The sequence below is a fragment of the Nerophis ophidion genome, linkage group LG02 (genome assembly GCF_033978795.1).
Source record: "Nerophis ophidion isolate RoL-2023_Sa linkage group LG02, RoL_Noph_v1.0, whole genome shotgun sequence".
In the NCBI taxonomy this organism is placed as follows: domain Eukaryota; kingdom Metazoa; phylum Chordata; class Actinopteri; order Syngnathiformes; family Syngnathidae; genus Nerophis; species Nerophis ophidion.
The window spans coordinates 72,680,928-72,708,427 of record NC_084612.1 but is presented as its reverse complement, the minus strand read 5'-3'; the positions used below and the strand labels follow the sequence as shown (position 1 = coordinate 72,708,427).

Here is a 27,500-nt window from a genome sequence, read left to right as displayed (position 1 = left end):
ACCTGTGTGTCACCCGTGTGTCTACCTGTGTGTCCACCTGTGTGTCTCCAGTGTGTCCACCTGTGTGTCCACTTGTGTGTCTACAGTGTGTCAACTGTGTCCACCTGTGTGTCCACCTGTGTGTCACCTGTGTGTCACTTGTGTGTCTCCTGTGTGTCCACCTGTGTGTCCACTTGTGTGTCTCAAGTGTGTCACCTGTGTGTCTGCCTGTGTGTCCACCTGTGTGTCACCTGTGTGTCTCCAGTGTGTCAACTGTGTCCACCTGTGTGTCCACCTGTGTGTCACCTGTGTGTCTCCAGTTTGTCAACTGTGTCCAACTGTGTGTCACCTGTGTGTCACTTGTGTGTCTCCTGTGTGTCACCTGTGTGTCTCCTGTGTGTCTCCTGTGTGTCACCTGTGTGTCTCCTGTGTGTCTCCTGTGTGTCTCCAGTGTGTCAACTGTGTCCACCTGTGTGTCACCTGTGTGTCACTTCTGTGTCTCCTGTGTGTCACCTGTGTGTCACCTGTGTGTCACCTGTGTGTCTCCAGTGTGTCACCTGTGTGTCTCCAGTGTGTCAACTGTGTCCACCTGTGTCACCTGTGTGTCTACCTGTGTGTCCACCTGTGTGTCTCCAGTGTGTCCACCTGTGTGTCCACCTGTCTGTCTCCAGTGTGTCAAGTGTGTCCATCTGTGTGTCTACCTGTGTGTCCACCTGTGTGTCACCTGTCTGTCTCCAGTGTGTCTACCTGTGTGTCCACCTGTGTGTCTACTTTAGAGTTGCTGTGGTTACTTGTTTTGCACAAGGTTGACGTTGATAATATTACAAGCAAGAAAGGAGATCCCATAATTTAAATGTCAGTTGTTATTTTGCACATCGACTGTAATTCTTTTGACTTGGTGTACTATTTCCTGTCTCCTGTAGAGTGGTTTTCATAACTTATTTTGCATAAGCTTGCCATTGTTATTATTTACTGATGAATTAAATGTCACATTCTGTTCCGCTTATTAAGGCACAGTATTGACTTCATGTACTATTTTTAGTCTTACTTAGAGTAGTTCTGGTTCCTTATTTTTGCTCAATGTTGCAGCTGTTATTAATAACTTGCAAAATGGGAGATCACTTTAATAAATGACAGTTCTATTCTGCTCTTTGACAGTAATTCTTTTGACTTTGTGTACTATTTCCAGCCTCCTTTGGAGTGGTTCGGGTTACTTTTTTTGCACAAGGTTGACACTGATAATATTTACTAGCAAGAAAGGAGGTCCCATAATTTAAATGACACATCTATTCTGCTCTTTGACTGTAATTCTTTTGACTTTGTGTACTATTTCAAGTCTCCTTTAGAATTATCCTGATTACTTATTTTGCTCAAGGTTGACGTTGATAATATTTACTAGCAAGAAAGGAGATCCCATAATTTAAATGTCACTTTCTATTCTGCTCTTCAACTGTAAATCTTTTGACTTGGTGTACTACTTCTAGTCTCCTTTAGAGTTGTTCTGTTTACCTTTTTTGCTCAAGGTTGACGTTGATATTATTTACTGGCAAGAAAGGAGATCCCATAATTTAAATGACGCATTTATTCTGCTCTTTGACTGTAATTCTTTTGACTTTGTGTACTATTTGCAGTCTCCTTTGGAGTGGTTCTGGTTACTTTTTTTGCACAAGCTTGACACTAATAATATTTATTAGCAACAAAGGAAATCTCATAATTTAATTGTCACTTTCTATTCTGCTCTTTGACTGTAAATCTTTTGACTTGGTGTACCACTTCCAGTCTCCTTTAGAGTTGTTCTGGTTAGCTTTTTTGCTCAAGGTTGACGTTGATATTATTTACTAGCAAGAAAGGAGATCCCATAATTCAAATGTGATTTTCTATTCTGCTCTTTGACTGTAATTCTTTTGACTTTGTGTACTATTTCCAGTCTCCTTTGGAGTGGTTCTGGTTACTTATTTTGCACCAGGTTGACGTTGATATTATTTACTAGCAAGAAAGGAGATCCCACAATTTAAATGTCGCTTTCTATTCAGCCCCTTGGACTGTAATTCTTTTGACTTTGTGTACTATTTCCAGTCTCCTTTGAAGTGGTTCTGGTTACTTATTTTGCACCAGGTTGGCGTTGATATTATTTACTAGCAAGAAAGGAGACCCTACAATTTAAATGTCGCTTTCTATTCTGCCCTTTGACTGTAATTCTTTTGACTTTGTGTACTATTTCCAGTCTCCTTTGGAGCGATTCTGGTTACTTATTTTGCACCAGGTTGCAGCTATTATTAATAACTTACAAAATGGGAAATCACTTCAATTAAACGACAGCTTCTATTCTGCTGTTTTACTGCAACTTCTTTAATTCAGTGGACTATTTCCGGTCTGATTTGGAGTTTTTATCCTGCACTACCATGAGCTAATGCAACAAAAATTTGTTGTAATCTGTACAGTAAAGTTCAAATTTGAATGACAATGAAGAAGAAGTCTAAGTCTCTAAATCTAAGTTGTTCCAAGTATTTATTTTGAATGACAAATGTGTTTTTTTTTTGTGGGCTTGACTTTTGGATCATTTTGAGTCTTTCAAATTGATCTCTAGGACGAACGTGATGTTAGTTTCCGATTAAAAATGGATCGTTGACATCATGTTTACAACAGCGGTGATTCGTCCAAAGCAAAGCATGTGCAGCCCAGTCATCCGCTCGACCGCCATTTGATTCGCGGAAGTCCCGCCCGTCGTCGTTTGTTTTTTTTCTCGCACATTTTTTGCCCATGAGCCAGCACCTGCCTTCGGCCCGTGTGTGTGCGTACGTGCGCGCGCGGGCAGGTGAGCAAGGTCGTGCCGAGTTTCTGTTTACCGGCTCATTGTCTGGCGCTCTTAAGCTGTTTATCGCCTCCTACTTCCTCCATTCTTCCTTCAAAAGTGGAATCTTGCTGACGACGACGACGACGACGCACAAAGCCCGATCCTCGCTTTGTTGTGTTGTTGTGTTGACTCGCACTTGTGCAGACTGGAGGGTTCACGCTAAAAGTACACAACTTGTCACCGTATCACGGATTGCTAGATAGGACTGGTTCTTATTATGACAGAACCAGTCCTATCAAGCAATCGTTATATAATATAAAAGAGCAATAGTTTTTTCTTTGTTGTTGAAGAATTATTAGAAGTGTTCCCCTTTTTTCCTCTGCAGTGGACATGACACAACAGACCAGCATTCAGCGCAGATTATCGCCATCATTTGTGGTTTTATATGGTTTGAAGATGATTCCATAATAGCAGCAGCACTTGAAATACACTACATTTAAAATTATATTAGTTATTTGCTATATGCACTATTCAGCACTGCAATATTATTTATTAGCTCTCATGATTTGTCACAGTTGGTCATGTCTTATTTTCAGTTTGTTGACATTTTCCTGTTTTTTTTCTGGCGTTGCGCTCTTATTTTTTGCCTGCACTTCCTGTTTTTTGTTTGCCTGTGTTCACCTGAGTCAAGTCACTTCAAAGGCCCACTGAAATGAGATTTTCTTATTCAAACGAGGATAACAGGTCCATTCTATGTGTCATACTTGATCATTTCGCGATATTGCCATATTTTTGCTGAAAAGATTTAGTAGAGAACATCCACGATAAAGTTTGCAACTTTTGGTCGCTAATAAAAAAGCCTTGCCTGTACTGGAAGTAGCAGGCGATGTGCGCGTGACGTCACGGGTTGTGGAGCTCCTCACATCTGAACATTGTTTACAATCATGGCCACCAGCAGCTAGAGCGATTCGGACCGAGAAAGCGACAATTTCCCCATTAATTTGAGCGAGGATGAAAGATTCGTGGATGAGGAAAGTGAGAGTGAAGGACTAGAACAGGGGTAAGGAACCTATGGCTCTTGAGCCAGAGTTGGCTCTTTTGATGACTGCATCTGGCTCTCAGATAAATCTGAGCATACATGGCTTAACATGGTAAGTAATGAATAACTCCGCTGGTAATCACAGTGTTTAAAATAACGTTCAAAAGATATGACATTCACATGCATTTTAATCCAACCATGTTCAAGAAGTCGCATTAATGGTAAGAAGTATTATATTTATTATTGGTTAGCTTTAGAATAAGTGAATTATCTTTATATAGCGCTTTTTCTCTAGTGACTCAAAGCGCTTTACATTGTGAAACCCAATATCTAAGTGTGGGTGGCACTAGGAGCAGGTGGGTAAAGTGTCTTGCCCAAGGACACAACGGCAGTGACTCGGATGGCGGAAGCGGGGGTTGAACCCGGAACCCTCAAGTTGCTGGCACGGCCGCTCTACCATCCGAGATGTACTGCTTCAATTACAACGTTGTTAAAAAGAATAAGAGGCTTATTATCCTCTAAAAATGTTGGTCTTACTTAAAAATGCACGCATTTAATTGTATTCTGTGTTAAAAAATATTATATGGCTCTCACGAAAATACATTTTAAAATATTTGGCTTTCATGGCTCTCTCAGCCAAAAAGGTTCCCGACCCCCGGACTAGAAGAAACAAAAAAGTCAGGGCAATGGGAGCGATTCAGATGTTATTAGACACATTAATAGGATAATTCTGGAAAATATCTTCCATTTTCTACAGCTTATTCCCTTTTGAGGGTCACGGGAGACGCTGGCGCCTATCTCAGCTACAATCGGGCAGAAGGCGGGGTACACCCTGGACAAGTTGCCACCTCATCGCAGGGCCAACACAGATAGACAGACAACATTCACACTCACATTCACACACTAAGGACCATTTAGTGTTGCCAATCAACCTATCCCCAGGTGCATGTCTTTGGAAGTGGGAGGAAGCCGGAGTACCCGGAGGGAACCCACGCATTCACGGGGAGAACATGCAAACTCCACACAGAAAGATCCCGAGCCTAGGATTGAACCCAGGATTGCAGGACCTTCGTATTGTGAGGCAGACGTACTAACCCCTCTGCCACCGTGAAGCCCGGAAAATACCTTATCTGTTTATTTTGTTACTAGTGTTTTAGTGAGATTATATAGTCATACCTGAAAGTCGGAGGGGTGTGGTGACCGCCAGTGTCTCTGAGGGAAGACACGGAGGAGCCAAGAAAGTCGCAGCTGCCTCTTTGACAGCTGCAGGAGGACACAAGCTCCGATCATGTTTACGGTAAAGGCCGACTTATTACCACAATGTTCTCACCGAAACCTGCATTTTGACACGTGGTCAAGAACCATGTTCGCTTGACCGCTGCGGCGTCTACAGTAATGCGGACGTTGTATTGATCCGTTGTGGTGAAGAAGGAGCTGAGCCGGAAGGCAAAGCTCTCAATTTACCGGTCGATCTACTTTCCCATCCTCACCTATGGTCATGAGCTTTGGGTCATGACCGAAAGGATAAGATCATGGGTACAAGCGGCCGAAATGAGTTTCCTCCGCCGTGTGGCGGGTCTCTCCCTTAGAGATAGGGTGAGAAGCTCTGCCATCCGGGAGGAACTCAAAGTAAAGCCGCTGCTCCTTCACATCGAGAGGAGCCAGATGAGGTGGTTCGGGCATCTGCCCTAAACGCCTCCCTAGGGAGGTGTTTAGGGCACGTCCAACCGGTAGGAGGCCACGGTGAAGACCCAGGACACGTTGGGAAGACTATGTCTCCCGGCTGGCCTGGGAACGCCTCGGGATCCCCCGGGAAGAGCTAGACGAAGTGGCTGGGGAGAAGGAAGTCTGGGTTTCCCTGCTTAGGCTTTTTCCCCCGCGACCAGACCTCGGATAAGGGGAAGTGGATGGATGGATGGAGGGATTGACCGCTTTGCTCCATATTAAAGCTTCACAACAAACAAGGAAACACCGGCTGTGTTTGTGTTGCTACAGCCGGCCGCAATACACTGATTTCCACCTGCAACTTTCTTCTTTGATGTCTCCATTATTAATTGAACAAATTGCAAAAGATTCAGCAACACAATAGTCCAGAATACTGTGTAATTATGCGCTAAAAACAGACTACTTTTAGCCGTGAGCGGTGCTGGAAGAACATGTCCTCTACCACCGGTGACGTCACACGCACGCGTCATCATTCCGCGACGATTCTTTGCGGGAAATTTAAAATTGCAATTAAGTAAACTAAAGCGGCTGTATTGGCATGTGTTGCAATGTTAATATTTAATCATTGATATATAAACTATCAGACTGCGTGGTCGCTAGTAGTGGCTTTCAGTCTGTTGCCGGGACATTGTGGTGGTGGTGATCCCAGTGCAGCAGGAGACGGCCTGCAGGCAAAAAAGTATTCAAATGTTGGACAAAACACGAGACGAGTGCAGCAGAGGGATGCACTGGTGACACTTAGGTGAAGGCCAGGCAGTGACAAAATAACTCAAACAGGTTTCAACCTAAATAATCAGAAACACAACGGAGAGCAGCACCTGTTTTTCTACGACAGGTGTCAAGGGTAACGCAAATAAGACAGGAAGTGCAACCAAAATAAGAGCGCCAGACAGGAAGTAAAACCAAACACAGGAAAAAAATCCAACGAACTCACAATAGGACCTGACCTCCTCTGACACTCACAAATGAACTTGAAGTGAAGTGAATTATATTCGAAGTGAATTATATTCATATAGCGCTTTTTCTCTAATGACTCAAAGCGCTATACATAGTGAAACCCAATATCTATTTTTTACATTTAAACCAGTGTGGGTGGCACTGGGAGCAGGTGGGTAAAGTGTCTTGCCCAAGGACACAACGGCAGTGACTAGGATGGCGGAAGCGGGGATCGAACCTGCAACCCTCAAGTTGCTTGCACGGCCGCTCTACCAACCGAGCTATACCATTCCTAACCCATAGGATTCAATATGATGTGGGTCCACCTTTTGCAGCTATTACAGCTTCAACTCTTCTAGGAGGGCTGTCCACAAGGTTGCAGAGTGTGTTTTATAGGAATTTTCCACCATTCTTCCAAAAGCGCATCGGTGAGGTCACACACTGATGTTGGTGGAGAAGGCCTGGCTCTCACTCTCCGTTCTAATTCATCCCAAAGGTTCAGGTCAGAACTCTGTGCAGGCCAGTCAAGTTCATCCACACCAGACTCTGTCATCCATGTCTTTATGGACCTTGCTTTGTGCACTGGTGCACAGTCATGTTGGAAGAGGAAGGGGGCCCGCTCCAAACTGTTCCCACAAGGTTGGGAGCATGGAATTGTCCAAAATGTTTTGGCATCCTGGAGCATTCAAAGTTCCAAGCCCAAGCCCGAATCCTGAAAAACAACCCCACACCATAATTCCTCCTCCACCAAATTTCACACTCGGCACAATGCAGTCCGAAATGTAGCGTTCTCCTGGCATCCTCCAATTCCAGACTCGTCCATCATTTTGCAAGATGGAAAAGTGACTGCTCTAGAGTCCAGGGACGTGCTTTACATCCTTGCATCCCACGCTTTGCATTGGACTCAGTGATGTATGGCTTAGTTGCAGCTGCCCGGCCATAGAAACCCATTCCATGAAGCTCTCTGCGTACTGTTCGTGGGCTAATTGGAAGGTCACATGAAGTTTGGAGCTCTGTAGCAACTGATTGTGCAGAAAGTCTTTGCACTATTCACTTCAGCACCCGTTGACCCCTCTCTGTCACTTGGTGGCTGAGTTGCTGTTGTTCCCAAACTCTCAAATTTTCTTATAATTGACTTTGGAATATTTAGGAGCGAGGAAATTTCACTACTGGATTTGTTGCACAGGTGAAAACCTACGAAATCACGCTGGAAATCACTGAAAGCGGCCCATTCTTTCACAAATGTTTGTTGAAACAGTCTCCATGCCTAAGTGCTTGGTTTTATACACCTGCGGCCGGGCCAGGTGATTAGGACACCTGATTCGCATCAAGTACTTTTGGCAATATGGTTGTGATGGACTCCTACCGTCGTCGTGCGGGTTCCCAGGACCATCAAGGAAGGACATTGCTGAGCAGGTTGGACTCTTGTTCATTTTTCAAATCACAAACTTGTCGGCGGTCGGCTCGCTTTTCAGCTCCGTCCCCACTGCTCGCTCCTGGGTCGTTTTCAGCCGCCTTCATCGTCGCTGTCTTCGGCTCGCTCTCTGTAGCTCTCGCTCGTCGGGTACTGCAGCGGGTTCTCCTACTCCTTCTGCTTCGATCTCTCCTCCTTCACCACTTTTATACACTGTGAGGAGATAAGTCAATTGTGAAAACCTATGAAATCACGCTGGAAATCACTGAAAGCGGCCCATTCTTTCACAAATGTTTGTTGAAACAGCCTCCATGCCCAAGTGCTTGGTTTTATACACCTGTGGCCGGGCCAGGTGATTAGGACACCTGATTCGCATCAAGTAATTTTGGCAATATGGTTGTGATGGACTCCTGCCGTCGTTGTGCGGGTTACCAGGACCATCAAGGAAGGACATTACTGAACAGGTTGGACTCTTGTTCATTTTTCAAATCACAAGCTTGTCTGCGTTCGGGTCGCTTGTCTGCGGTCGGGTCGCTTTTCAGCTCCGGCTCCACTGCTCGATCCTCGGTCGCTTTCAGCCGCCCCCGTCGTCGCTCTCTTCGGCTCGCTCTCTGTAGCTCTCGCTCGTCGGGTACTGCTGCGGGTTCTCCTACTCCTTCTGCCTCGATCTCTCCTCCTTCACCACTTTTATACACTGTGAGGAGATAAGTCAATTGTGAAAACCTATGAAATCACGCTGGAAATCACTGAAAGCGGCCCATTCTTTCACAAACAGCATCCATCCCTAAGTGCTTGGTTTTATACACCTGTGGCCGGGCCAGGTGATTAGGACACCTGATTCGCATCAAGTACATTTGGCAATATGGTTGTGATGGACTCCTGCCGTCGTCGTGCGGGTTCTCAGGACCATCAAGGAAAGACATTGCTGAGCAGGTTGGACTCTTGTTCATTTTTCAAATCACAAGCTTGTCTGCGGTCGGGTCGCTTTTCAGCTCCGTCTCCACTGCTCGCTCCTCTGTCGCTTTCAACCGCCCCCGTCGTCGCTGTCTTCGGCTCGCTCTCTGTAGCTCTAGCTCGTCGGGTACTGCTGCGGGTTCTCCTACTCCTTCTGCCTCGATCTCTCCTCCTTCACCCCTTTTATACACTGGGAGGAGATAAGTCAATTGAGTCCCGGTGTGTGAGCCACGCACCTGATCCCGCCTCTCCGCTCGGTCATCGTGTCCGCCTCTTCGCCGCCATCTTGGGCCGGGCTACAGCGCGCCCCTCCCCGCTGCTCGTTCACCAGCTCCGCCTCTCCACAATGGTGTATCAGCTATTAAAGTACTTGTTATATTTGGAATTAATAGTTAATATTTATTGTTTACATTGACCCAAGAGAACAGAGTCCACCAGGTAAAAAAAAACAATAATTTTGCATAAGAGTGGACTTTTGGCAGGATGTTGTGTTGCAACATGAGCTAACTGCTGTGTGCCAGCTATTTCATTTCATCCATTATTAGTTTTTATTTCATCCATTCAAGGTCAAACAAACAAACCACACATTTTTTTTTAAATAAACTGAGTGAACTGCCGCCTGGTTCTTGTCAGAGCACTCACTCCTGTTTGCAGAATGCAGCTAACACGTGATATCGGAGTGCAATGTTGTATCAGTGCAGACACTGTGTAACATTTTGCTGCCTTTCCAAAAGGAAGCCATTGTTTATCAGCGCGCATGTTGACTCTAATCCCTCCGCCCCGTTCCTTTTTGCTTTTTTTTTTTTTCCCCTCGACCGCCGCCCATCTGCCAGCGCTGAAAGTCGTCCTTTGACGGCCTGTTGGCGTTCTTCGGCCTCCCCCAGCTGCGGCCTGTGCATTGTTTGCGTATAGCGCTCATCCAACGTGCTCAACCACTGTACTCTTCACCGCATTCCTCGCCCAGGGCCTGATCTACGCCCGTCCACGCCCTAAACGGTGTGTGCAAACTGTGGGGCGGCACAATTGTTGCACCTCCACAATCTGTATTTATTTATTTATTTGAATTACAACAATTTATATGTGTATGTGTAAATACACACACATATATATATATATATATATATATATATATATATATATATATGTATGTATTTACATATATATGTGTGTGTATATATATATATGTATGTATAATTCTGTAAATATATATATATGTATGTACATATGTGTGTATATGTGTGTATATATATGTGTATGTATGCATATATATACAGTATATATATATATGTATGTATAATTATGTATGTATATATGTGTCTATATGTATGTGTATGTATGTATAGATATACATACATACATATATATACATATATATATATATGCATATATATACATACATATATACATATATATGTATACATATATATCTAATGTATATATATACATATACATATATACATACATATGTATATGTATATATATATATGTATGTACGTGTGTACATATATAATATATATACATATATATGTTTATGTATATCTATGTATGTGTATGTGTATGCATATATACATATATAATATATATATATATATGTGTTTGTATTTAAATGTGTATGTGTATGTATATATATATAAATATATATATATATATATATATATATATATATATGTGTATGTATATATACATAAATATATAATGAGTGTGTGTACATATTATATATTTGTGTGTGTATGTGTATATAATATGTGTGTATGTATGTATGTCTATATATATGTATTTATGTATTTACATGTATCTAAGTATATATGTAAATGTATGTGGGTATCTATGTATTTATATATGTATGTATGTATGTATGTACAGAGGTGGGTAGTAACGCGCTACATTTACTCCGTTACATCTACTTGAGTAAATTTTGGGATAAATTGTACTTCTAAGAGTAGTTTTTATGCAACATACTTTTACTTTTACTTGAATATATTTATAGAGAAGAAACGCTACTTTTACTCCGCTCCATTCATCTACAATCAGCTCGTTACTCGCTACTTTTTTTTATCGATCTGTTAATGCACGCTTTGTTTGTTTTGATTTTGTCAGATACGCATTCAAAGTAGGAACCACGCATGCAGTCAAATGCAGTCACTGGTGACGTTGGACCAATCAAACAAAACCAGGTTTCAACCAAGTTTCAACCAATCAATCAATAGTGTAAAGGAAAAAAGACACTTTTTATTTCAACCGTACTTCCCGTCAAAAGCCTAAAGACTGATCGCACAGTTCCTGTCTTCACAATAAAAGCGCCGCTCCATCGCGCCTGCGCTAACAAAATAAGAGTCTCCGAAAGCCGGAGCAAACAAGCTAGCAAGGTACTGAGTTTGCCGCCAATGTATTTCTTGTAAAGTGTATAAAAACGAATATGGAAGCTGGACAAATAAGATGCCAAAAACCAACGACTTTCATGTGGTATTAGACAGAAAAGAGGAACTTTTTTCTCCTCCATTTGAAAAAGTGGACATTATCAGCACTATACGGTCTGATTCCAATCAATACAAGTCATTAGAATCAGGTAATACACCAACTTATATTCTTGTCTTCATGAAAGATAGGAATCTATATGTTAAACATGCATGTATATTCATTAAAACACCTTTAACATGTCAACAAAAACGGCAAAATAAATAACTGTAAATTATATACTGTATATATATATATATATATATATATATATATGATGTGTATGTATGAGGTAGATCACCTCGACTTGGTCATTTATTAAGTAATTGGTTGATGTTGAAAAACTTATTGGGGTGTTACCATTTAGTGGTCAATTGTACAGAATATGTACTGTACTTTGCAATCTACTAATACAAGTTTCAATCAATCAATCAATCAATCAATCAATCAATCAATCAATCAATCAATCAATCAATCAATCGATGAATGCCTACTGAGCCTATTGTGGCTCAATTTGCCTTAATTTTTTTCATTTTAATGTATTATTATTTACTATATACTATTGTCTTAGTTGCTTAAGATATATTCCTGGCTATGAATTTGCTCATTGCTATTTTTATGTTTTTGTGCATTATTTGTGGCCGGCATCATTAAACAAACAGGTTACTCATCAGTTACTCAGTACTTGAGTAGTTTTTTCACAACATACTTTTTACTTTTACTCAAGTAAATATTTGGATGACTACTCCTTACTTTTACCTGAGTAATAAATCTCTAAAGTAACAGTACTCTTACTTGAGTACAATTTCTGGCTACTCTACCCACCTCTGTGTATGTATTTATATGTATATACAGTATATATGTTTGTGTGTGTATATATATATATATATATATATATATATATATACAGTATATATATGTATGTATATATGTCTCTATACGTATATAGGTGTTATATATGTATATATATGTAATACAAATGTATCTCTCAATATATAGATAAAAAAATAGCTCTCTATGTAGATAAAAAAATATGTATAAACATATCTAAACTTAGTCGGAAAAAAATATATGTCCAAAAATAAATAAAAAGATAAAGCAGACATATTAATAATAAATGAACATAGGAAAACAAAATATATAATATAAACAAATATAAAAAATATGATGTTACAAATAAAAAGGACAACCCACTTCTAACACACTATTAAAAGACATATGACAATCAAAATAACATTTGACTTTTAGCATAGGATTTCGTGGCCTGCCACAAAAAAACAATATGAAGTACTCTTAGAAACAACCATAAATACGCTCTTATCAAAAGTTTATGGCGAGGCAAGGCACGTCCGTTGCCCACACACACGTACACACACACGCACAAACACACACCTAAACACACACCTAAACACACACACACACACCTAAACACACACACAAATTCCTCTTAAGATTTTTAATAGCTCCTCAAATGTTGGTCCCCACTTTGTCAGTGTACTTAAGAGTTCTTTTAAACACTCTGTGGGCTGCAGGGTTAATAATACTCATTCTAACCATCATAATTATTAGCCTGTTTATGCCCGTCTTGTTCTACTAAGTTCTATCTTGAACCTGATGGACTGTGTTTGTGTTGTTCAATTAGACATTTATATACCTTGGGGGGGGGGGGGCTTGTGCTACCTTTAGAGCCACTGGTGTGATATATTAGTGTTGATTGGACCTTGACAGAAAGATGCAAACCCCTTCTGGTACTTTGGTTCATCTAAGTCTTATTATTCGGTTTATGGTAGACCTAAACGGATATATTTAAAATATTTATTGAAGACATACACGCCACTTGGTACTTTGCAACCAGTTCTTTCCTGATTTCAATAGTGCTTCTCACGTTCTTTATCAAAGTGCTGCAACTTTCTTTGGCACTCCTGCAGTATATCCAACAAAAAAAAAGTACAAACAAACAAAATAAACCATTAAAAAAACAGCAAGGTATAATCGACAAATGGATCTGAAGTTGATATAGCAATTTAAGTAAATAAAGTAAAGTTTTTTCTTTTTTTTTTTTAATGTATGACTTATCTTTAATACTTTTATGAGAAAAGCCCTTTTAGATCCCCAATAATTTTACTGGGATTTTTTTTTGAATTTTTTTTAATAAATAATAATGAATCAATATCATTGTCGTTATGAACTAATTGACTTATTTTTAACACTTTTATGAGTGGGACCCTTTTGGATCCCCAAAGAATTTAGTGAGATTTGTTTTTAACTGTCTTTGTTAAAGAAAAAAAAAAAAAGAATCAAAATCAATGTTGTCATAAATAATTTACCTATTTAAAAGTTAAAAAAAAATTAAATAAAAAAAGCAAATATATATATATATATATATATATATATATATATATATATATATATATATATATATATATATATGATTGGTTTTTAACTGTCTTTGTTAAAGAAAAAAAAGAATCAAAATCAATGTTGTTAGGAAAATTGACCTATTTAAAGGTAAAAAAAACAAATAAAAAGAAAAAAGCAAATATATATATATATATATATATGTAAATATATATATATATATATATATATATAAGTCGTACATAATTTATATATATATATATATATATATAAATAACTGGGTTGTACTTGTATAGCGCTTTTCTACCTTCAAGGTACTCAAAGCGCTTTGACACTACTTCCACATTTACCCATTCACACACTGATGGAGGGAGCTGCCATGCAAGGCGCCAACCAGCACCCATCAGGAGCAAGGGTGAAGTGTCTTGCTCAGGACACAACGGACGTGACGAGGTTGGTACTAGGTGGGATTTGAACCAGGGCCCCTCGGGTTGCGCACGGCCACTATCCCACTGCGCCACGCCGTCCCGTATATAAATTGTGTAAGGACCAGATGAGTCGCCCGCTGGCCTGTTCTAAAAATAGCTCAAATAGCAGCACTTACCAGTGAGCTGCCTCTATTTTTAATATTGTATTTATTTACTAGCAAGCTGGTCTCTCTTTGCTCGACATTTTTCATTCTAAGAGAGACAAAACTCAAATAAAATTTGAAAATCCAAGAAAATATTTTAAAGACTCGGTCTTCACGTGTTTAAATAAATTAATTTATTTTTTTACTTTGCTTCTTATAACTTTCAAAAAGACAATTTTAGAAAAAAAAATACAACCTTAAAAATGATTCTAGGATATATAAACACATATAACTTTTTACCTTTTAAATTCCTTCCTCTTCTTTCCTGACAATTTAAATCAATGTTCAAGTAATTTATTTTTTTTTATTATAAGGAATAATAAATACATTTTAATTTAATTCTTCATTTTAGCTTCTGTTTTTTCGACGAAGAATATTTGTGAAATATTTCTTCAAACTTATTATGATTAAAATTAAAAAAAAATATTCTGGCAAATCAAAAAAATCTGTAGAATCAAATTTAAATCTTATTTCAAGTCTTTTGAATTTCTTTTAAAATTTTTGTTCTGGAAAATCTAGAAGAAATAATGATTTGTCTTTGTTAGAAATATAATTTGGTCCAATTTGTTATATATTCTAACAAAGTGCAGATTGGATTTTAACCTATTTAAAACATGTCATCAAAATTCTAAAATTAATCTTAATCAGGAAAAATTACAAATGATGTTCCATAAATTATTTTTTTAATTTTTTCAAAAAGATTCAAATTAGCTAGTTTTTCTCTTCATTTTTTTTCGGTTGAATTTTGAATTTTAAAGAGTCGAAATTGAAGATAAACTATGTTTCAAAATTTTATTTTAATTTTTTTCGTGTTTTCTCCTCTTTTGAACCGTTCAATTAAGTGTTTTTTTCATCATTTATTCTCTACGAAAAACCTTCCGTAAAAGGAAAAAAAATGTAGGACGGAATGATAGACAGAAATACCCATTTATTTATATACATATAGATTTATTTATTAAAGCTAAATTGAGCAAATTGGCTATTTCTGGCAATTTATTTAAGTGTGTATCAAACTGGTAGCCCTTCGCATTAATCAGTACCCAAAAGGTAGCTTTTGGTTTCAAAAAGGTTGGTGACCCCTGCTTTACATCAAATATTCCACTGTAAACATGTTTTGCAGGAAAATACTGCATATTTTGTGCTTTTTGACTTAAATTTTTTTTATTTTATTTGTATTTTATTTTTTAACAAAAGTGCATGAAACGTAAACTTCCAGATGGAACTGAACACACGGACTGAGAGTGAGCGTGTCTTCCTTGCGTGTCGTCAGTGTGGCTGACATTTGACTAGCAAAGCAGCCTGCTGGTGATGGCGAGGGCACACAAGCAATATTTGACCTACGACCCCAGCAGACACATGCGTTCCTTGTCACAACACATCCCTTCTTTGTGCTGCTTTTTCCCCGAAAAATACATCGGCACTATGACGCACACTTTATTGTACCTCCTCGTCACGATTGTCATTTTTAAAACACACGTCAAGGCTGTAATTGCTGCCCAGGGTGCATCAACAAATGACTCAGCAAAGTCCGTTGATCATTTTGGACATGCTTTTTTTTCTTTTTCTGTAGCGCTTGTGATACATTTAAAAAAAAAAATTTGAGAGGAAAAAATATGATAAAAAACACAGTGAAGTGCTGTGAATAATTTAAAACTGTTAGTAAAGTTAGAGGTGGTCCATGCTTGAGATATCACCAATTTTAGTATACTCTTTTTTGTCATTGAACCTCCTTAAAGAGATATTGTACGTAACTTTTATGGCAGTTCTTATTTTAACAGGGACAGAGAAAGAAATATTATCAAACACCTTAATATGGGTTTAAATAATTTAATTGTTTTTCAAAATATATAAAAATTAAATATTATATTAATATTCTAGTAACTTCTAGTAATCTAAACATTTAATAAAACATATATGTATGTATGTAGTGTTTGTATGTGTGTATGTATGTATGTATGTATGTATGTAATATATATATATGTACATATATATATATATATATATATATATATATGTATTTATATACTGTATAATGTATGTGTATTTTTATGTATATACTGCATGTGTATGTGTATTTTAATACATGTGTATATATATATATATATACATATATATATCTGTATATAGGTGTGTGTGTGTGTATATATATATATGTGTGTATATATGTATATATTTGTATATATATATATACATATATGTATGTATGTATATAAATATATACATATACATATATACACATATATATGTATTTATATACTGTATAATGTATGTGTATTTTTATGTATATACTGTATATGTATGTATGTATGTATGTGTATATACTGTATATGTATGTGTATATATATGTATGTGTATATATATATATATATACATATATATATATATATATATATATATATATATATACATAAATATGTATTTATATACTGTATAATGTATGTGTATTTTTATGTACATACTGCATGTGTATGTGTATTTTAATAGATGTGTATATATATGTATGTATGTAAGAGTCTGTATATATATATATATTTATATATATATATATATATATATATATATATATATATATATATGTATATATATATATATTTTTGTATATATATACATATATGTATGTATGTATATATACATATATATATATACATATATACACATATATATGTATTTATATACTGTATAATGTATGTGTATTATGTATATACTGTATTTGTGTGTGTATATATGTATGTATGTATGTATGTGTGTGTGTTTATATATATATATAAACGCCTATATAAACGCCTGTGTTTATATATATATATAAACGCCTATCTTGCCGATTGTATTGTACCGTATGTCCCGGCAAGAGATCTGCGTTCAAAAGACTCCGGCTTATTAGTGATTCCTAGAGCTCAAAGAAAGTCTGCGGGCTATAGAGCGTTTTCCGTTCGGGCTCCGGTACTCTGGAATGCCCTCCCGGTAACAGTTCGAGATGCTACCTCAGTAGAAGCATTTAAGTCTCATCTTAAAACTCATTTGTATACTCTAGCCTTTAAATAGACCTCCTTTTTAGACCAGTTGATCTGCCGCTTCTTTTCTTTCTCCTATGTCCCCCCCTCCCTTGTGGAGGGGGTCCGGTCCGATGACCATGGATGAAGTACTGACTGTCCAGAGTCGAGACCCAGGATGGACCGCTCGTCGGGACCCAGGATGGACCGCTCGCCTGTATCGGTTGGGGACATCTCTACGCTGCTGATCCGCTTCAGATGGTTTCCTGTGGACGGGACTCTCGCTGCTGTCTTGGAGCCACTATGGATTGAACTTTCACAGTATCATGTTGGACCCGCTCGACATCCATTGCTTTCGGTCCCCTAGAGGGGGGGGGTTGCCCACATCTGAGGTCCTCTCCAAGGTTTCTCATAGTCAGCATTGTCGCTGGCGTCCCACTGAATGTGAATTCTCCCTGCCCACTGGGTGTGAGTTTTCCTTGCCCTTTTGTGGGTTCTTCCGAGGATGTTGTAGTCGTAATGATTTGTGCAGTCCTTTGAGACATTTGTGATTTGGGGCTATATAAATAAACATTGATTGATTGATTGATTGATTGATATATATATATATATATATATGTTTATTTAGTCTTTTGACTAAAATGTAATTTAGTTTTAGTCATAATTTAGTTATTGAAATTGTTTTATTTCTAGTCTAGTTTTAGTTGACGAAATATCATAAGATTATAGTCGACGAAAACTACAGTAGATTTAGTCGACTAAAGGGTAATATGTAAATATTATGTCACAGGACATAATATGTCACAGGAAGTGACATCACATAACCTACGGACGATAATTTGTTTTTGTTTTTCTTGGAACTGAATTTTGGTAACTGACTTTTTGTGTTTGAATTTTGTGAACTTATTTTTTACATCCAATTAGGCTTACAATTGTATATATATATATCCATCCATCCATTTTCTACCGCTTATTCCCTTTCGGGGTCGCGGGGGGCGCTGGCGCCTATCTCAGCTACAATCGGGCAGAAGGCGGGGTACACGCTGGACAAGTCGCCATCTACAAACAGGAAACTTATACATATATATATATATATATATATATATATATATATATATATATACAATTGTAAGCCTATTTGGATGTAAAAAATAAGTTCACAAAATTCAAACACAAAAAGTCAGTTACCAAAATTCAGTTCCATATAAATATATATATATATATATATATATATATATATATATATATATATATATATATATATATATATATATATATATCCATCCATCCATTTTCTACCGCTTATTCCCTTTCGGGGTCGCGGGGGGCGCTGGCGCCTATCTCAGCTACAATCGGGCAGAAGGCGGGGTACACCCTGGACAAGTCGCCACCTCATCGCAGGGCCAACACAGATAGACAGACAACATTCACACTCACATTCACACACTAATATATATATATATATATATATATACAGTTTTGCTCATAAGTTTACTTACCCTGGGGGAATTTGTGATTTTTTGGGCCATTCTTCAGAGAATATAAATGATAACACAAAAACCCTTCTTACACTCATGTTTAATGGTTGTGTGAAGCTATTAATTGGCAGACAACTGTGTTTACTCTTTGTAAATCAAAATGACAAAAGCAAGTACCCAAATGACCGTGATCAAAAGTTTACATACTCCAGTGACTTTGATGTGATAACACGCACAAAAGTTGACAAAAACAGGTTTGAATGGCTAATCAAGGTTCCAATCCTCACCTGTGACCTGTTAGTTTGTAATTAGTGTGTGTGTATAAAAGGTCAGTGAGTTTCAGGGCTTTCAGACAGACCATCACATCTTTCATCCAGTGTTGCACAGAAGTTTCTGGATTCTGAGTCACAGGAAGGCAAACTAATTGTCAAAGGATCTGCATAAAACAGGAAGGGGGCATAAAAAGATATCCAAGGAATTGATAATGCTAATAAGCAGTTTGCAAACGCTGATCAAGAAGTGGAAATGAGGGATTCCGTTGAAACCAAACCACGGTCAGGTAGACCAGCAAAGATTTCAGACACAACTGTCAGGAAAATTGTTTGAGATGCAAAGAAAAATCCACAAAGCCGAAATACAGGACTCTCTGAAAATTTGTGGTGTGGCTATTTCAAACTGCACAAGAAGGAGGCACTTGAAGAAAAATGGGCTGCATGGTCGAGTGGCCAAAAAGTTAAATTTTGGTCTCATCACTCCAAATGACTTTGTTACAAAAGTTTTGAGGCTTGTCATCTGTGCTGTTTGGCGTAATGTAAGCGGGATACTTTGTGACATTTGCGCAGAAATGGCTTTCTTCTGGCGACTTGGCCATGCAGCCCATTTTTCTTCAAGTGCCTCCTTAATGTGAATCTTGAAACAGCCACACCAACATTTTTTAGAGTGTCTTGTATTTCAGCTGAAGTTATTTGTGGAATTGGTCTTTTCATCTCAAACAATTTTCCTGGCTGTTGTGGCTGAAATATTTGCTGGTCTACCTGAATCCCTCAATTAATAATTTAATAATATAAAATGAATGGCATATTTTTTTAATAAAAAAAAATACTTAAAAGGATTTAGCCGCAAGGTCCCAAAGTGAATGTGTTTTTACTATTAAAATTGTAGATGTAAACAAATGTAAGAAGTGTATTATTAATCTATTAAATAACGTGACAGCACATTTGTGTTGTGTTCCTCTACTCATCAATGGTTCTTAATTGCTAAAACGCGGGGCTTTCACAATTGTGTCAAAGTTAGTTGGTAGTGAACCCCAAGATGCAGAGATGGAGGCCGGCATTGAATAAGAAAACATGATTTAATTAAAACTAAACAAGAACAAACAAAAGGGGTACAACAAAAAGCGCTCACAAGGCGGATCACAAACAAAACGAGCTTAGCTTAGCATGGAAGTTAGCAAAAACAAAAGGCTTAGCATGGAGGCTAGCATAAACAAAACAGGGAACAGAAGTCGTTATGTGTTGTAAAAAGACAAAATGGGAAGCAGGGAAAAAAAAACAGTAGGCTACAAACATCTAACGAATTATAGCTTATCGCTACACTGCAACGACTCGACACGACAGGCGAGACAATACAGAAGCGACATGCAATACGTGACATCGACAAATCAATAATCCAGCACTGACTGGAGGACAAAAGTATGTACAAATAGGAGCGGGCTGATTGACACCAGGTGTGGCCAGGTGCCAATCAGCGCACAGGGAAAACAAATAGGAAACAGACGAAATAAGAGCACTGACAGGAACTAAAAACAGGAAATACTAAACACACAGAGGAAAAACTAAAAGACAAACAAACTGTCAGTGGCAAGCCTGACAAATTGTAGCAGACGAGTCATTTTTAACTCGCATTGTGCTTTTTTGGTTGGTTTTGGAAAACAATAAAATGTCATGAGTTCATACTAGGCTTCACGGTGCCGGAGGGGTTAGTGCGTCTGCCTCACAATACGAAAGTCTTGCAGTCCTGGGTTCAAATCCAGGCTCGGGATCTTTCTGTGTGGAGTTTGCATGTTCTCCCCGTGAATGCGTGGGTTCCCTCCGGGTACTCCGGCTTCCTCCCACTTCCAAAGACATGCACCTGGGGATAGGTTGATTGGCAACACTAAAGTGTGTGAATGTGAGTGTGAATGTTGTCTGTCTATCTGTGTTGGCCCTGCGATGAGGTGGCGACTTGTCCAGGGTGTACCCCGCCCGACTGTAGCTGAGATAGGCGCCAGCGCCCCCCGCGACCCCAAAAAGGGAATAAGCGGTAGAAAACGGATGGATGGATGGAGTTCATACTAATAATATTTACATCATCAATAAGCTGGGATGGGGTTTTTTTTGTTCTTGAAACACATTCAGTTCCTCAGCCTCTTTTGACCTGGGTTTCTTTGGTTTTAGTGGCAAAATAAGGTGAATAATATGAAAGAGATCAATCAATCAATCAATCAATGTTTATTTATATAGCCCCAAATCACAAATGTCTCAAAGGACTGCACAAATCATTACGACTACAACATCCTCGGAAGAACCCACAAAAGGGCAAGGAAAACTCACACCCAGTGGGCAGGGAGAATTCACATCCAGTGGGACGCCAGTGACAATGCTGACTATGAGAAACCTTGGAGAGGACCTCAGATGTGGGCACCCCCCCCCCTCTAGGGGACCGAAAGCAATGGATGTCGAGCGGGTCTAACATGATACTGTGAAAGTTCAATCCATAGTGGCTCCAACACAGCCGCGAGAGTTCAGTTCAAAGCGGATCCAAGACAGCAGCGAGAGTCCCGTCCACAGGAAACCATCCCAAGCGGAGGCGTATCAGCAGCGTAGAGATGTCCCCAATCGATACACAGGCGAGCGGTCCATCCTGGGTCCCGACGAGCGGTCCATCCTTGGTCTCGACTCTGAACAGCCAGTACTTCATCCATGGTCATCGGACCGGACCCCCTCCACAAGGGAGGGGGGGACATAGGAGAAAGAAAAGAAACGGCATATCAACTGGTCTAAAAAGGAGGTCTATTTAAAGGCTAGAGTATACAGATGAGTTTTAAGGTGAGACTTAAATGCTTCTACTGAGGTAGCATCTCGAACTGTTACCGGGAGGGCATTCCAGAGTACTGGAGCCTGAACGGAAAACGCTCTATAGCCCGCATACTTTTTTTGGGCTCTAGGAATCACTAATAAGCCGGAGTCTTTTGAAGGCAGATTTCTTGCCGGGACATATGGTACAATACAATCGGCAAGATAGGATGGAGCTAGACCGTGTAGTATTTTATACGTAAGTAGTAAAACCTTAAAGTCACATCTTAAGTGCACAGGAAGCCAGTGCAGGTGAGCCAGTACAGGCGTAATGTGATCAAACTTTCTTGTTCTTGTCAAAAGTCTAGCAGCCGCATTTTGTACCAACTGTAATCTTTTAATGCTAGACATGGGGAGACCGGAAAATAATCCATCCATCCATCCATCATCTTCCGCTTATCCGAGGTCGGGTCGCGGGGGCAACAGCCTAAGCAGGGAAACCCAGACTTCCCTCTCCCCAGCCACTTCGTCTAGCTCTTCCCGGGGGATCCCGAGGCGTTCCCAGGCCAGCCGGGAGACATAGTCTTCCCAACGTGTCCTGGGTCTTCCCCGTGGCCTCCTACCGGTTGGACGTGCCCTAAACACCTCCCTAGGGAGGCGTTCGGGTGGCATCCTGACCAGATGCCCGAACCACCTCATCTGGCTCCTCTCCATGTGAAGGAGCAGCGGCTTTACTTTGAGTCCCTCCCGGATGACAGAGCTTCTCACCCTATCTCTAAGGGAGAGACCCAAACTCATTTCGGCCGCTTGTACCCGTGATCTTATCCTTTCGGTCATGACCCAAAGCTCATGACCATAGGTGAGAATGGGAACGTAGATCGACCGGTAAATTGAGAGCTTTTCCTTCCGGCTCAGCTCCTTCTTCACCACAACAGATCGGTACAACGTCCGCAATACTGAAGACGCCGCACCGATCCGCCTGTCGATCTCACGATCCACTCTTCCCTCACTCGTGAACAAGACTCCTAGGTACTTGAACTCCTCCACTTGGGGCAGGGTCTCCTCCCCAACCCGGAGATGGCACTCCACCCTTTTCCGGGAGAGAACCAAGGACTCGGACTTGGAGGTGCTGATTCTCATTCCGGTCGCTTCACACTCGGCTGCGAACCGATCCAGCGAGAGCTGAAGATCCCGGTCAGATGAAGCCATCAGGACCACATCATCTGCAAAAAGCAGAGACCTAATCCTGCGCCCGGAAAATAATACGTTACAGTAATCGAGACGAGACGTAACAAACGCATGGATAATGATCTCAGCGTCTTTAAAGAGATCTCAGGGCATTTCTCATTTTTTGGTTGTCGTGGCCCTCGGTGGAGAAGGTTTTGCTCACCCCCGCTCTGGTGAATATTCATGCCGTGGCCTGAGAAAGGGCAGCCAACAATACAGTTCTTGTTTGTGGGGAGGACTGCTTGACCTTTGTCACGTTGCAAACGGACGAAAAAAACTCTTTTTTTTTTTGTTCTTTCTGTTTCAGTTTGCAGCGGCACTCAGAATGGTTTGAGCACGACGGGCAACTCCAGCGACCAGTACAACCTGGCGAGGGAGAGGTACACCGGCTGCGAGATTGTCATGGGGAACCTTGAGATCACCAACATGGAGCACATCAGAGACTTCTCCTTCCTGCAGGTGAACTTCTCAACACCTGTAACATTCGTTAGAGCCAAGGTGTCTCAAGTACGGCCCGCGAACGGCTTTCATGAGTTCGCTAAGTATAAAAATGAACCTGAAATTTTTGAATGAAATAAACTGCTGTTTTAAATTTGTCCACTGGATGTCGCAATAGCAATTATTTGAACAAATCCTGTTTCCATATGAGTTGGGAAATTGTGTTGGATGTAAATATAAACGGAATACAATGATGTGCGATACAAGCAGTCCTGCAGCTGGTTTTTACTTGTGTGTGGCGTCATGTACGATAAAAGCAGTCATGCAGCATGTTTACTTGTGCGATATCATGTGCGATACAAGCAGTCCTGCTACGTGTTTACTTATGTGTGATATCATGTGCAATACGAGCAACTTATTTGTGTGTGATATCATGTGCGACACAAGCAGTCCTGCTACGTGTTTACTTATGTGTGATATCATGTGCAATACGAGCAACTTACTTGTGTGTGATATCATGTGCGACACAAGCAGTCCTGCTACGTGTTTACTTATGTGTGATATCATGTGCAATACGAGCAACTTACTTGTGTATGATATCATGTGGGATACAAGCAGTTCTGCAGACTTTTTACCTGTGTGTAATACCGTGTGTGATACAAGCGGTCTTGCAGAAAATTGACTTGTGTGTGATATAACGTGCGATACAAGCAGTCCTGCTACGTCTTTACTTGTGTGTGCTATCATGTGCAATACAAGCAGTCCTGCAGCGTGTGATATCATGTGCGACACAAGCACTACTGCAGAGTTTTTGCTTGTGTGTGATATCATGTGCGACACAAGCAGTACTGCAGAGTTTTTGCTTGTGTGCGATATCATGTGCGACACAAGCAGTACTGCAGAGTTTTTGCTTGTGTGTGATATCATGTGCGACACAAGCAGTCCCGCAGCGTATTTACTTGTGTGGGATATCATGTGCGACACAAGCAGTACTGCAGAGTTTTTGCTTGTGTGTGATATCATGTGCGACACAAGCAGTACTGCAGAGTTTTTGCTTGTGTGCGATATCATGTGCGACACAAGCAGTACTGCAGAGTTTTTGCTTGTGTGTGATATCATGTGCGACACAAGCAGTACTGCAGAGTTTTTGCTTGTGTGTGATATCATGTGCGACACAAGCAGTACTGCAGAGTTTTTGCTTGTGTGTGATATCATGTGCGACACAAGCAGTCCCGCAGCGTATTTACTTGTGTGGGATATCATGTGCGATACAAGCGGTCCTGCAACTGGTTTACTTGTGTATGGTGTCATGTGCGATACAAGCAGTCCTGCAGCTGGATTACTTATGTGTGATATCCTGTGCAATACAAGCAGTCTTGCAGAATATTTACTTGTGTGTGATATCATGTGCAATACAAGCAGTCCTGCAACATATTTACTTGTGTGGGATATCATGTGTGATACAAGCGGTCCTGCAGCTGGTTTACTTGTGTGGGATATCATGTGTGATATAAGCGGTCCTGCAGCTGGTTTACTTGTGTATGGTGTCATGTGCGATACAAGCAGTCCTGCAGCGGGTTTACTTATGTGTGATATCCTGTGCAATACAAACAGTCTTGCAGAATATTTACTTGTGTGTGATGTCATGTGCGATACAAGCAGTCTTAGAGCGTGTTTACTTGTGTGTGATATAATTTGCAATACAAGCACTCCTGCAGCATGTTTACTTGTGTGTGATATCATGTGCGACACAAGCAGTCCTGCAGAGTTTTTGCTTGTGTGTAATATCATGTGATACAAGGGGTCCCGCTGCATATTTACTTGTGTGTGATGTCATGTGCGATACAAGCAGTCCTGCAGCTGGTTTACTTGTGCATGATGTCATGTGCGATACAAGCAGTCATGCAGGATGTTTACTTGTGCGCTGTAATGTGCGATACAAGCAGTCCCGCGGCATATTTACTTGTATGTGATATCATGTGCGATACAAGCAGTCTTGCAGCTGCTTCACTTGTGTATGGTGTCATGTGCGATACAAGCAGTCCCGCAGCTGGTTTACTTGTGTATCAATCAATCAATGTTTATTTATATAGCCCTAAATCACAAGTGTCTCAAAGGGCTGCACAAACCACAACAGCATCCTTGGTACAGAGCCCACATAAGGGCAAGGAAAAACTCACACCCAGTGGGACGTCGGTGATGTCATGTGCGATACAATCAGTCCTGCAGAGTTTTTGCTTATGTGTGATATCATGTGCAATACAAGCAGTCCTCTAGCATATTTACTTGTGTGTGATATCATGTGCGATACAATCAGTCCTGCAGCGTGTTTGCTTGTGCAAAGCCGGCCAACCAGTTCACATCTAAGCACACCATTTCTTCTATTTTCGTCAAGTCATTGAGAAAAGGTAAACATGCTAGGCAATAGGCTACTATTGGGGCGGCATAGCTCGGTTGGTAGAGTGGCCGTGCCAGCAACCTGAGGGTTGCAGGTTCGATTCCCGCTTGTGCCATCCTAGTTACTGCCGCTGTGTCCTTGGGCAAGACACTTTACCCACCTGCTTCCAGTGCCACCCACACTGGTTTAAATGTAACTTAGATATTGGGTGTCACTATGTAAAGCGCTTTGAGTGACTTGAGAAAAGCGCTATATAAATATAATTCACTTCACTTCACTACTAGGTTCGGTTCTAGGTGAGCAGGTCGTGTTACGTGTGAACTCGTGTGTTGACCTGTGATGTCGGTTGCATTTTTTTTTTCCGCGCCATGACTAAGGAAGGTTGTTTGGATTGGGTCATATAAGTAAATGCTGTGCTATGATCACTTTAAAGCACATTTCATTCAACGTTTACTTACACATACCCCGTCGTGGTGTTTTTCGCAACTACCGTTGTGTAGGCTGGGTGTTGTTTACTTTTTTAATGAGATACCGTATGTTGCCAATTAACAGTCAATCAGGGAGGTGACAGGCTACATCCTGGTGGCCCTCAACGAGTTCAGCCGCCTGCCGCTGGACCACCTGCGCGTCATCAGGGGCACCACGCTGTACGAGGACCGCTACGCCTTGGCCGTGATGATCAACTACCAGAACGAGGGCCAGCACGGCCTGCAGGAGTTGGGCCTGACGCACCTCACAGGTACACGGAGCAGCCATGCGGTCTCACCCCACCTGCCGCGTGCGTCTCGGCGTGTGTGGGGAAAGCGTGGGCGGCCGTGCAGATAAGCGGGAGCTCGTTGGGAGCTCCCACGCTGCTCTCCCGCCACGCCTGCAGCATACCTGAGCACGCGGCAGGTGAAGTCACGGCGATGTAATCCTCTCAACCGCCGCTGAAACGCGAGCATATAAAAAAAAACAATAGTGTCTGAGACTGGTATGATGGGTGCTGAGCATGCTCCCGCTTGTCACTTACCACCGCGTTCACACGTGCAATGTCTGCCCACCACAGAGATCCTGGAGGGAGGAGTCAAGATCATCCAGAATAAATACCTGAGCCACGCCCCACAGGTCACCTGGCTGGACATCGTGAAGGACGGCACGGTGCCCATCGACATAAACCACAACGGGGCCGAGAGTGAGTGAGAAGACGGGAAAAGACGGGAGAAGTGCGATCATTTGCGGAGGGTTTGGGTGGTGTGCAGAATTTAAAAAAAGACATCATTCATTTTGCAGTAGGCTGGGGAAAAAGTGGGACAGAGCTTAAGTATGATAATGGAAAAATGGGAAAAATGCACAGTAAAGATATTTTGGTAAATCAAAGAAAGCACTCACAATATTTTACTAAATACATTTTTTTTAAAATACGTTTTACATTGCCATTTATTGAATGCAGTACATTTCTTCTATAATTTTTAAATCTGCTCCTTGAGGTAGAAGTTGACAAGTTGCTTAATTGTGTTTCATTGTATCCATTAAACCCAACTGTGATTACAATCCGAAAAGTATGTGAAAATACCGTCTAAACATCATAAACTATGTTAACTATCAAATTATGCAACTAGTTTCTATTATTATTATTTTTTTTAATGAAGC

General features: G+C 40.4%; 1 protein-coding gene across 1 annotated transcript in view; it reads left to right on the top strand.

Moving 5' to 3' along the window:
* erbb3a (erb-b2 receptor tyrosine kinase 3a) overlaps positions 1–27,500 on the top strand; it is a 69,620-nt gene that overhangs the window by 2,490 nt on the left and 39,630 nt on the right. Inside the window, exons 2-4 of the mRNA XM_061890097.1 lie at positions 23,340–23,491; positions 26,421–26,607; positions 26,917–27,042. Of these exons, the coding sequence (XP_061746081.1) occupies positions 23,340–23,491; positions 26,421–26,607; positions 26,917–27,042 (465 nt within the window). The remainder of the gene's footprint in view (positions 1–23,339; positions 23,492–26,420; positions 26,608–26,916; positions 27,043–27,500) is intronic.